The sequence below is a fragment of the Podarcis liolepis genome (genome assembly GCF_965112155.1).
Source record: "Podarcis liolepis genome assembly, chromosome: 12".
In the NCBI taxonomy this organism is placed as follows: domain Eukaryota; kingdom Metazoa; phylum Chordata; class Lepidosauria; order Squamata; family Lacertidae; genus Podarcis; species Podarcis liolepis.
The window spans coordinates 57,376,163-57,389,246 of NC_139563.1; the positions used below are offsets into that span (position 1 = coordinate 57,376,163).

The 13,084-nt window shown below is 46.2% G+C and overlaps 1 protein-coding gene across 1 annotated transcript in view; it reads right to left on the bottom strand.

Annotated features, from left to right (window-relative positions):
* LANCL2 (LanC like glutathione S-transferase 2) overlaps window positions 1–12,841 on the bottom strand; it is a 34,407-nt gene extending 21,566 nt beyond the window's left edge. The window contains exons 1-2 of the mRNA XM_083468829.1: window positions 12,594–12,841; window positions 5,670–5,787 (exon numbers count right to left, since the gene is read on the bottom strand). Coding sequence (XP_083324955.1) covers window positions 5,670–5,787; window positions 12,594–12,830 — 355 coding nt within the window. The 5' untranslated portion in view covers window positions 12,831–12,841. The remainder of the gene's footprint in view (window positions 1–5,669; window positions 5,788–12,593) is intronic.
* Between the last annotated feature and the right edge of the window lie 243 nt (window positions 12,842–13,084).

Genomic DNA, 13,084 nt, shown 5'->3' on the forward strand with positions numbered 1-13,084 from the left:
GTGCCAACCAGGTCTGACCATTTATTTATTTCTATGTTTTGTATTCTGCCCCTAATCACAGAGCGATATCAGCAAGAGTCACAATTGTTAAAATACTACATGAAAACCATCAGTACAATATATTAGAGAATCAAATAGTTCAGAGTGTTCAACTAATACACTCGATCAAATCACAATTCTGTCAATCCCAACTACAAAGGCCGACAACCCCTCAAACCCAGACACAATGCAGACTGTTCTCCTGGCAAGGGAGATGGATGGCAAGCAACCACCACCTGCTCCTCTGACCTGAATTGGTGCTGCACCTGGGCAGACACAGCTGGGTTAGCACAGACCACTGCGCTCATCTGCTCAGGTCTCAGTTATACACCCAAAGTTGCCTCCCTCATCTACAATCAAATCATGGAAAATATTTTTTTCTGGCCAGACCTGGCATTTCAACACCCCCCCCCCCACGATGGTTGGCTGACCATCAACCCCAGATTCTGGAATATAGCAGGTGGAGCAGAAGGAACAAGGGCTTTGATTTAGCTGTTCCCCTCCCCTCCTTGTCTCTCCTCTTCCTCCTCTACCTTGGTTGAGATACATCATTTCCTTTTTTAGTCAGAGTCATTTTTCCTTCCGGTCTACCTTCCAAGAGCCATTTGCCAGTCGTTGGTGGAGCCAGAGGCAAAAGTGGGTAGAGCAACAATGTAAATTTTACAATTATACAGTAGGCTAAGTAAAGGGACCCCTGACCGTTAGGTCCAGTCGCGGACGACTCTGAGGTTGTGGCGCTCATCTCGCTTTATTGGCCGAGGGAGCCGGCATACAGCTTCCGGGTCATGTGGCCAGCACGACTAAGCTGCTTCTGGCGAACCAGAGCAGCGCACGGAAACGCCGTTTACCTTCCCACTGGAGCGGTACCTATTTATCTACTTGCACTTTGACGTGCTTTCGAACTGCTAGGTTGGCAGGAGCAGGGACCGAGCAACGGGAGCTCACCCCGTCGCGGGGATTCGAACCGCCGACCTTCCGATCGGCAAGCCCTAGGCTCTGTGGTTTAACCCACAGCGCCACCCATACAGTAGGCTAGCTTCTAGAAATAAGCCCCACCCCTCCATCCTGCATCTAGAGTCTAGACAAGCAAGAGGCATTATCAGAATTCAAGCAAGACAGATTCCAGCCAGGCAAACACACTTTGGATGTGAAGGAGAGCCAGTGAGGGATGTAACCTGGAAAAGGTTCAGGGGGCCAGACACAGATACAGTGAGGGATTTCTGCCCCTGCCCACATGTTTCACCCCCAGCCTGGTAAAACAGAGTCTAATAAGCAAAATATATTGTATGACATTGTGAACTTTGAATGATTTATATAACAATCTCAATGTTCACAGTGGTACCCTGCTTCTCAAATGCCTTGGTACTCAAACAACTACAAACCTGGAAGTAAGTGTTCTGGTTTGCGAACATTTTTTGGAAGCCAAACGTGCTCCATTTTGAGTGCCACACTTCTGTTTTGAGTGTTACGCTGAGGTCTGTCTGTTTTTGCTATTTATTTTGCGTTTTTGTGGCTCTTTTTTGTTTTGTTTTTGTAACTGTGTGGAACCCAGTTCAGCTGCTGATTGATTGTGTGACTGAAGTACATTGTTTATTGATTTCATTTTATGGATCAATGGTCTCGTTAGATAGTAAAATTCCTGTTTAATTACTGTTTTAGGGCTTGTTTTTAAAAGGGTGGAATGAATTAATCCATTTTGCATTACTTTTTATGGGAAAGCACACCTAGGTTTTGGTATGCTTTGGTTTTGGAATGGACTTCCGGGATGGATTAAGTTTGGGAACCAAGGTACCACTGTACTTCAAAAATAATTGTTTTGCATCTTGTATAATAGAAGAAATGCAGCAGAGGTGAATACTGAATCTTGCTGAATTACATTATCTCTGTTGGGGGAAAATGAAAACTTTTTTCTTAGGATTAAATTAGAGGGTTGCATGATATGAGCCTGAGTATTGGATCTTGACCAGAGGAACGGGTTCAAATCCTCATTCTGCTATGAAGCTCACTAGAGTAGTCTCCCTCTTACCTTATACAATCTTATAAGATGGTTGTGACTACAGTGGTACCCCGCAAGACGAATGCCTCGCAAGACGGAAAACCCGCAAGACGAAAGGGTTTTCTGTTTTGGAGGCGCTTCGCAAGATGAATTTCCCTATGGGCTTGCTTCGCAAGACGAAAGCCCATAGGGAAATCTCCGGGGACCTGTTTTAAATTGCTGGCGGTCGGGAGCAAAGACTTTCGCCCACAGCCGGCCTTCAGAAGAGGTCCTGGACCTCTTCTGAAGGCCGGCGGGGGGCAAAAGTCTTTGCTCCCCCCCGCCTGCCTTCCCGGGACAGCGGAGACTTCTCTGCTGCCCCGGGCGATCTTAAAATGCTGGCGGGCGGGAGCGAAGCGTTCGCTGCCGCCCGCCAGCATTTTAAAATCTCCCCGGGACAGCGGAGGCTTCGCTCCCGCCTGCCAGCATTTTAAAATCGCCCCGGGACAGCAGGGGCTTTTAAAATGCTGGCGGTCGGCAGCAAAGCCCTCCTGTCCCCGGAGCTTGCGGGGCGGGAGGTGGGAAGAAGGGCTTTTCTTCCCACCGCCAGCCTTCAGAACAGCCTTCTGAAGGCTGGCAGTGGGAAGAAAAGCCCTTGTTTCCCCCCCCCCCAGCCTTCAGAAGAGGTCGAGGGACAGACTGTCCCTGGACCTGGTCTGAAGGCGGTTTCCCTAGGAACGCATTAATTGATTTTCAATGCATTCCTATGGGAAACCGTGCTTCGCAAGACGAAAAACTCGCAAGAAGAAAAAACTTGCGGAACGAATTAATTTCGTCTTGCGAGGCACCACTGTATATTGGATAGCCATATATGTCACTATGAGCTTCTTCCAAGGAAAGGCAGGAAAGAAATGTGTGGAAAAAATAAAACATATACAGCTGTTTTTATCTTTAACAAACACAAAAACAGTTCTAAAACTTATTTTTCTGTCGTATTTAAGCATTTCTGAATAAAGCCCAAGCCATTCTCCATGGAAATGATATTACTCATCCATCTGTATTGCTATTTTAAGTGGAAGGTTGATTTGTTTTAATTGCCCTACTGTGAATTAGCAATTAATTCTGTCAATCCCAGTGTCAGAATTCTGTTCTGCTTCTAAAGAAACATCAAGTGAGAGGCGGCATTAAAAAAAACAACCTTTTAGGTTTTTAAAACAAACCAATGACAAATGTCACCTTTTTGTCATTTCTCCTCCTACAGAACCATCTGCCCAGAACATTCTGAATCCTTCCAAGAGCCATTAAGAAGAAAAGAGGAAAAATACTGAACTCCCATTTCCAGAACTGAATGTGGGCCAATAATCCTCTTTCATATTTAATTATTCTTAGCAACAAAGCTGGAAGGAACCTGGGGAGCATGCGGTGCAAACATCTATTATAGAATAGGATAACGTATGTATCAGTTGAAGTCCACCTTGATTGCAATATGCCATAAGCACAGAATTAGAATGAAGAAGTATCCACATCTATGTACACTTAGTGCAAATTAACAAATTTTGCACACAGACAGTACAAATTCACTGACCCCCCCCCCCCAAAAAAGCTGTGTTCTGCAACCTGAAGAACTATACAAATTAAGCAAATCTGCATCATCTACTTTGCATATTTCATGATGGGTATTTTTACAATTCTGAGTTATTTATTCCACTTTGTACATCATGGGGAGGAATAATGAGCTATGCAGAGCACCAAAATCCTGGACCACTGTACATCTTATTCAACCACCATCTAGCTCCTGAGATTTTAGTAGCCACATACTCTACCCAGAGAGGGTTTGCCTGGCAGGCAAAAACTTTCCTCTATAACCAGGTCTTTGGTCTTTAGCTTTGTGTGTCCTTTTACAAGTGGGCAGCATGTTTGTTTAACATATTTCTTTCTCCTCTTGGTTTTAATGGATCTATATGTGATTTTTTTGCCTGTTTGTATGGTTGGCTGTAAGTCACATTGGGTTGTTCTGGGCAAGATAAAGCGACTAACACATTCAATAAATTAAAAAAAATGTTGCTGCCATATGGACTACAAGCTTGCATTTTCAAAAAATAAAAATACGAAAGCAAGAATTAATAGGAGATTGAATTCTATGCCCAATATAGCATTCTGTTCTTTAGATTACAAAATAGTGACATACACACTGCCTAATTAAAAGGCTCAATCCACCAATCATCTCATCCAAATGCGTCAATCCACCAGTCAACCCTTTCAACCCCCCCATAAGCATACAAATAATTGTAGAAAGTGTTGGGTAAATTGAAAACTACAAGTGGCACCAGACCAGACCACACACTTCACAGCAGCAGGCCAGGCTATGCTCAAAACAGTAGTAATTTGGGGGGGGGGGGTTATTTTAAGAATTTGGAAAACAGGATTAATAGTTTTCTTAGGTGACCAAGGAAGAGCTTTCCTGGCCGACTATAGTGGTGCCCCGCAAGACGAATGCCTCGCAAGACGGAAAACTCGCTAGACGAAAGAGTTTTCCGTTTTGGAGGTGCTTCGCAAAACGAATTTCCTACGGGCTTGCTTCGCAAGACGACAATGTCTTGCGAGTTCCTGCTGGTTTTTTCCCCTTTCCCCCCTTTTTCTAAGCTGCTAAGCCGCTTATCAGCTGATCCGATCAGCAGATAAGCCGCTAAAAGCCGCTAATAGCGCTAATCCGCTAATCCGTTAATGGGCTTGCTTTGCAAGACGAAAAAACTGCTAGACCAGTGTTTCCCAACCGGTGTTCCGCGGCACACTAGTGTGCCGTGAGACACCGGCTGGTGTGCCGTGGGAGGGAGGCGGGCGAGTCGGGCGGCGAGAGGCGGGGCGGCGGCGAGGATCCGCGTCGAGCCGGGGGCGGCTCCGCGGTGCTGGTGCCGAGCGGCGGGGCAGCGCGCGCAAAAGGGAGGCGCGCGAGACAGCGGAGGAGGAGGAGGCCGGCATGTCCGGGCAGCAGCAGCAGCAGCAGCAGCAGCAGCAACTCCCGGCGACGGCTCCTCCTCCGCCCGCTATCGCCGCCACCACAACAACAGCCGCTGCCGCCGTCCCTCAATCCCTCGCTCTGCTGCCTCCTCCCACCCCGGCAAGGGGAAGGGAAAAAACTTTAACTTTTGTGCGTCCCTCCCGGCGTGACGCTGCGCGCTGACGTCACGGGGCGGGGCTTTAATGGTGGTGTGCCGCGAGATTTTTTCCCGGTAAACAGGTGTGCCGTTGCCCAAAAACGTTTGGGAAACACTGTGCTAGACAAAGAGAATCACAGAACGGATTCTTTTCGTCTTGCGAGGCACCACTGTAATTGTTAATGGCTCTAAGTGGGAAAGTAAGCAGGAAGAAACCTGTAGCAACATGGTCTTCACTTTCTACCTCCAGAGAGCAACTGGGTTGAAAGTGGGAGTATATGCCAGCCCTATAATGCTGTCAAACATTCTGAATGTGGTTTCATGGAAAAGCAGACTAAAATGTTATGAATATACTTATCAATGGAATATAAATGGAAACGAAGCCTGAACCTAGAACCCAGCACTAGATCACAAGGTAAGCTGTTGTGTCTGTGAGGATCTTAACAATTCAACTCCAAAAGTAATTCCATGAACTTTGTCAAGAAGTTTGGGTACCTCACCTGTCCAGCCAGTATATGCAGAGCAGTCATGAGGATCTGCAGTCTTCAGCCCTTCTTCCATTTGCTGCAGCAGATCCTTAATTTTAGTTGTGATCCTTTTACTGAAATAAGGGCAGATCTGTAGGGGGGGGGGGAAAGATCATTTAAAAACCAACAAAAATCCTAAACAGCTAATTAAGGCTGTTCAACACACGTTTGTGCATAAACAGGGCCACCACAAGCTATTTTGCTCACCTACAGGAAAACTCTTCCTAGATGCTGAGCATGGTGTGCGTGCAGGTATGCATGTGCTTCCTCTTTATGAGTTATCCTGACTGGCACCTATTTCCCTTCTTCTTTTGGGAAAGGACTAACTCCATTCACTTCTCTAGAGCAGTGGGGCCAACCATTTTTGGCCTGGGAGCCTCATTTGCCCTGGCCAACCCTCTGGTAGTTACAGGCCACGCATGGGTGTGGCCACCCCCACCCCCACCTCGGATCTGCCCCTACTCCCCACCCATGAAATGATTTGATTGTGGAAGGGCAATTTAATAATTTAAATCCCCATCAGGGTACCAGACTGGACAGAGGTTTAAGCCTTTCCACCCATCCTAGTGCTGGGTCTACTTTGGTTATGGGGAGGTGAAGAGAGAGTGCAGGTCCCCTGGACCAATTGTTTACCTCTCTCTTGCAAAATGAGGATGTAACGGGGCTGCAGTTGGGAAAACAGGGGAAGGCACAGTTGCCTCCACACAATCATAGGCCACGCTGCCCCAAAGCTGTTAACCATTGCTCTTCCTAAATGTAAGCCAGGTGCCTGTAAAATGCTACTGATGTAGGCAAGTGAGCTGGGTCAGCTGCGGATTAATTAAAATCAAGCAGAAATATTCTGGTTTGTGTGGAGTCAAGTTCTAAAATTTCACCAAATACTAGCTTCATTTGGTTATATATCAGGTTTTAACAGAAGATCATTCAATCAGCAAGAAGAGTAAAGAGTGACTGAAATGAAATTCCATCACAAGACTGGGGAAGCTCAAAAAGAACCCATTTTCATTCATACAGAACTAATCATAACTTCACTTGCATAATTATGTCATTAGCGTGGACGTTGGCAAGATGTCTAATAAGGAAGTTAGGTATGGAATGATGTAGGAAAATTAAAAGCCTTCTTTTTAACAAAACACAATTAACCAGGTTAATTCACATTGTACAGTTGTCTCAGTCATGAATATTGGCCCACAGATGTTCTAGCCATGAGAAGTTTTACTAGCCAGACTACTGCTATATATTTGTTAAGTCATCTATGGACTCAAGAGACAAAGAACAAACTATGTTCCATTTTGGAAGAGCTTCCCTGATCAAGAAGCCCATTATCAGAAAATGGACTGTTCTATGAGCTACACCTAAATTATTGTTACAGCACATAAAAACAAGCAAATCAACAAATAACAACCCCACCCATAACCAAAAATCAGTAATTCCATATAACACACTACTGAGAGGACACCAAAAAAGAATGAATCAATTTTAAAAGCACAGGTTCAAGAGGCATGTGTTCCGCAACCAATAGAATTATTGTCATCATCCCAAGCACAACTGATTTATTATTCACCTTCTAAATTTACACTTAAGATAATCAAAACACACACATACCAACACACACAAATAAGACAAGGATAAAACCCCAGCAAGTGGACATTTTTGGGAAAGACCCATTTCTCCAGCTGGGAATGCCTGTCAGAACAAATTTATCTTCAACTGTTTCCGGAAACTGCAAGGAAATGGCTCTAGATGCAGTTCTGCAGGGATATTCTTGGGGCCATCACCAATGAGTTGCAGGATTCATCCATTTTGACCATCAATAGATAGCCCTGATGACACCAGAGTGGAGAGTCAGTGTGTCACTCTTGCAAGAGGAATCCATGCATAGCCATGAAGCACCACGGATGCTTTTCAGCCAGTTACTGTTTCTCAGTTCAATCTACCCCACTGGCTTGTATGGATAGGATGGAGTAACCCTAAATAACACTGCCTGAACTTCATAGCGCAAGGATAGTACTGTACACAGACACAATACATAAATAAATACTGCTAGAAACAATACACAAAATTATTGATCTGATCTGCCAATCAATGGCATAAAGATGTTCCACAAGACAGTGAAGAGTTCCTGTTGTGAAAGTTTATAAACTGTTACGCATAAAGTATGATGCCATTTAAACCACACCACGTGATTTATCAAAAAGGTAACTCTAAATATGTTTCCCGTAAATGTGAATTACAAGCAAGTCTCAAGTGGCCACAAAGCAGCCAAACATCACTAAATCATCTGAAGACGCCCTCATTAACTATTCCCACTAACTGGCAATGCTTGCCATTAAATATCATTAGGCTTCAGTTGGCTCCAGGGAATCAAAGTCTAAAATAAACCTTAATTACATGGAGTGTGCAATGCAAACACGACAGGACACATACAAACAATTAGTTAGGGTTTAGACTTCATTAATTAATTAGACCTAAGTCTGCGAAGTCCATTCTGTTGCTTGTTTGGGGTTTTTTGGGGGGCGGCGGAATCATCAGGGTTTGAAGGCAGCTCTTGATTAGGCTCTTCAGTCACCTATCATAACATTGTGACTCAATTTGAGGCTGTCAAAACATTATGATCCTGTGTTGCTCTAGTGATGTGATTAAGTCAAGCAATGGCTTCAGATACAGGGAAGAGCAGCATTTCTCATGAATGCCATTGGATGACTGGCTTGCTTATCCAACTATTTGCAGCTGGAGTAAGGCAATGACAGATTGAGTGCCAAGCCAACAACATCTGGGGACCCAAGGTTGAGAAAGGCTGTCATAGGCAACGGCCTCACAGCTGAGCCAAAATGTATGGCACTGTGACAAATGCATTGTGTTCTCTGTGTCTCCTAAGCTCACCAGTAGCATTCAAAATGGAGCTTCAATATCTCCTTCAACAAAAACCTGCACACCTCCCTGTGAGCGAAAATGCTCGTCATATCCCTTCCAAAACCACTCCAAGCACTTGAACCTTGAACAGAACCTTGAACAGAAACTTCAAGAACCTAGGCAAGGGTAGCTACACGTTTCAAGGGAGCCTTTTCCCAAATGACCTCCACTGAGTTGCCTCAACTGGTGCAGTGACAGGTGGCAGCAGCTGCACTGTTTCTTTGCTCCACTATAGTAACACCGCATGCAAGAGATAATTTAAATGGCTCAGGAAAGGTGTCAGCACAGTGGTAGGTCCTGCCAAGAGGCCAGGGTCCCAACAGCTTCCCCACCTACACCCGAGAAGTTGTTAGGGGGGTTAGTTGTTATTTCAAGTATTTAGTTTTCTTTTCTTTTCTTCTGCCACCCCAAAATTAGTTTCAGATTAAGACCTGCAGAATTTGTCATCTAACCAAGGAGTCCAAGCAGGTACTGCGGTCTGTTTAAAAACAGCAGCAGCCATAATCTGGAGGTTTAGAGGCCTTGGTGGCCGGTGTGGCCAGAGGTGTGTTTGGGCTGGCAGGTTACAGGTTCTGCAAGCCTTCCAGAACTAGAAACAGTTGGCAAGAGTCTTTCTTCTAAAACATTCTTCCTGTACTAAGACTAAGGCCCTGTACACACTAGCGTATAAATGGGCACATACACAGCACATAATTTATTTCGCCCTGTACCCTTTTTTGCACACACAAGCACTTTCAAACTGCCTCTCTCTCTCAAGTGTTTCCCAACCACAACGTGGGCAGTGCTTGATGGGATGTATTTGCAGTGTGTTGCTGTCCCTTCCAACTATATTACTACTTCAAGAACCCAGAGGTTCACTGCAGTGATCTGCACAGGTATTTGTTTACCTGTGTGTGAGACCAGTATTTTTTTAAAAAATAAATTTCTGATATATACCAGACTTGCACAGAACAGGTTTTAAAAATGTGTGTGCTGCACCCACTAAGGAGCACTTCACCAATGAAACATGCAATGAGGCTTACACAAAGTATAAAGTTAAAGGTTCATCCTTGTCATTATGATTATTTTTAATGTTATTCTTAATTTTTATTCTAATATCCTTCTTTATCTTAATTTTCTGTGTGTAATGTGAATGTTACCATTGTTGATTTTAATAATTGTAATTTCAAGTTTCAAGATGTCTTATTTAACATCTTTCTTTACTATGTTGTAGAATGTAGGTAAAAATAAAGATACATAAAAGCATGCAAATTTGTCACTGCAGCTTTCTGCTTGTTCGCTTAAAGAAGGTATATTTCCAGGGGGACACAGAGTACTTTTTTATTTGGTAGGCCAAATAAGTTTGGGGGCCTCTGTTCTAGAGCACCGCCTGTTGCCAACATGCGGCACTTTCAGCTATTGTTTGGGGGAAAGAATATAGCACCACTGGAAAATTTAGCTGGCTTTGAGCAACTTACACCACCTGAGGTCACTTTCACAACTATTTGGCTACAATCCCATGCTCCAGGGGTTGCTTGCATGGGTGTAGCTGGGGTATTGAAAGTACTCAATTATCTGAGGTTTCCCCCCTCAGCAGAACCCCCCCCCCCATGTCCTATTCAAGGGACAGGTATTTTTACCTATGATTTCCCAAGAAGAGCTGAACAACTTTGATTTCCTTAAAAAAGCTCCCCCTCCCTCTTAACAAAAATCCTGGCTATGCCCATGGTTGCTAAAGCTTTCACCAGTGACCCTGGGGAGGTGCTCCAGACTCTGAGCTTTCTTTTTAAAAAAGAAGTCCGTCTCAGCCTTCCTAGAAAGGAAGTTATGGGGCAAAATGTGCTGGTAACTTTTTTTCTTTGTATAGCGTTTATTTGAATAGTAATTTAGCAACCCTTGTCGCCATTCACATCACCATCATCTGATTCTGCCTCAAATTGAACGATATTTGTAGAGACCAACACAATTTCATCTTGGTATTAAGACACTGAATTAGGACTAAAAAGACTTTCAAGCACTACAGCCAACCAGGCCACGTTTGCCTATGATTTCGCAGATGCAAAACCACATTACCACTTCAGTAGCCACCAAGCTGTTCCTTACAGCTTCCTTGATGGTTAGCGGCCAGATTGCCAGGTCGTCAGCAATCCTTTCATGCCATCCATAGCCTTAGGAATTTCAGCAGGAGTTGGGGGAACCAATTCAACTTTAGCATAGTACCAAAATGTAGCCAGGTGAAGCTTTGAGTAAGTGGTAGCAGCAAAAATGAGCTTGGGCCCTTTGGTGGTGACAGCATCACCAGCTTCTGTGCAGCCTGTGCCATCCTGAGAGTGAATGGCAGCTGGAGGAAGACTGGAGACAAGGAACAGTGGGCAAGCCATGCTGCTAACTTCTAAGTGATTTCTGTGAAATGAGAGTGTGTGCTATCTTGTACATTTTCCTTTCTATTGAGGAATGCTCCCTCTTAGAATCATAGAATTGTAGAGTTGGAAGGACCCTGAGGATCACCTAGTCAAACGCCCTGGAATGCAGGAAACTTTTGCCCAACGTGGGGCTCAAACCCACAACCCTGAGGTTTAAGAGTCTCATGTTCTACCACCTAAGCTATTCCAGATGCAACAGCATCACTGCATGTGTTAATGTAATATCGTGTGATCATAGTTTCAGTGATATATACCAGTATTTATAAATACTTATGGTTGCCCGCTATTGCTGAGGTTGAGGTTTGTGGTGTCCAATTAAGAATTGCTATTAAAAATGTGACAAGGTGTCACTGATATGAATTGTGTATTAGTTCATGAGTTTCGAAAAAATGAATAGAAAGTGCTGCTGCATTGGCCCATGGCAATTAGCCATTCTGTTTTTGCACCTGCAACTCAGGTTCCAGGAGCCATGTGGTGAATAATTTTCTATCCCAGTCTCTTAACACTGGTAATCATAATAGAAAAACCCAACCGGTAACACACATTGGGTGCATATATGCTACCTATCACCATGTGTTGAAACGCAACCTAAAACACAGCACTGTGGAGGAACAGCCTCCCTGCCTAACTTTGTCAACCCAGCAGGAATGGCTTCTGAGCAGACATGTGCAGGGAGTCCCACAGCGAGTGAGCAGTTATATTTGCACCCAGCTCCTGAAATACTACAGAAGGAATACTATCGCCTTATTACCATATTCTTGCGACCTTTCCCAATTCTACATGTCACCATATTCTTCCTTCGAGTCTCAAATTTAACAAGCCTGTGACTGGGTGGATCCAAGTCAGGCTGTGGGCAAGAGCCTCACTTGACACGATGCTCCTCCATACAAATTTATTGTTTTCTATGTATTAAATCTGTATACCGCCCTTCATTCAAAGATCTCAGTGCTATTCACAGTATACAAATACGGAATAAAAACCACAAAGTACAAACAAGAACGAAGCAGAGCAAATCAATAACACCCCCCGCACATTTAAAAGAAAAACGCAGAAAACCAGCTTCCATTCAGAGACGCGGTTGGGCTAGTTTTCTGCGTGAGGCCGCTGCTTTCCACGGAGACCCTCGCAGCCCCCCGAGGCCCGCGGAGGCCCCGCAGAGGCAGCCCCCCAAGTCCGCACTAAGCCGGCCCGCTTCCTCACGAGGCAGCCGCCAAAGGGGCACGAAAGACCCACAAACTCCTCAGGGCGGAGCGCGGCCACCCCAGAAGCTCCGCCACTTTCCTCCGGCAGACGCTTCGCCACTTCCGTGAGGGAAAAAGGCTTCGAGGCCCAGAAGAGCCGCGGAGGGGGAGGGGAAAGGCGAAGCGAGGAGCTGGGGGCGGGGGGGGGGGAAGGCAAATCAATATGCAATAGTAATAGTAGTAGTAGTAATAATAATAATAGTAATAATAATAGGTTAGGCGGGCAATTATTTTGCTTTCACTCTGGACCCATCTCTTTATTTCCACGTGGCCGTTTCCCTTGCGTAGCCTTCAGGGAAGACGGCGTTGCCCCCCGCGCCCCCCCCGGCCCCCCGCCTCACCTTGCCGTCGGCGTCGAAGAGCGGGGGGTCTCCGTCTCCGCCGGGCGAGGGCGGGCGGGCGCGCTTCCCCTCGGAGCCGCTGGGCGAGGGCGGGGCGGCGCTGGCCGAGGCGGCGGGGGCGGCGGCGGGGGCCCCGTGGGGCTGGAAGTCCGGGAACGGGTTGGCGAAGGCCCGCTCCTCCATCTCCGCCTCGCCGCCCAGCTGCACCTTCAGCCTCTTGGACATGCCCTCGCCCATCGCGGGGACGCGCCCGCGGGAGGAGGAGGAGGCGCCCGAGAGGAGGGCGGGGGCTCCGCAGGTGGGGCCGGGCCGGGCCGGGGGTCTCAGGGCAGGGGCGCGACCCCCGCCATGGCTGCTCCTCCCGGCGCGGCTTCCGTGGAAGGAGGGCGAGGGCCGCAAGCTCCCGCTCCGGATCAGTCCTTCAGGAAGAGGCCGGCGGGCTTCCTCATCTCGCCTCTCTCCCCACCAGCCAGAGCGATCAGGCCGCCGCC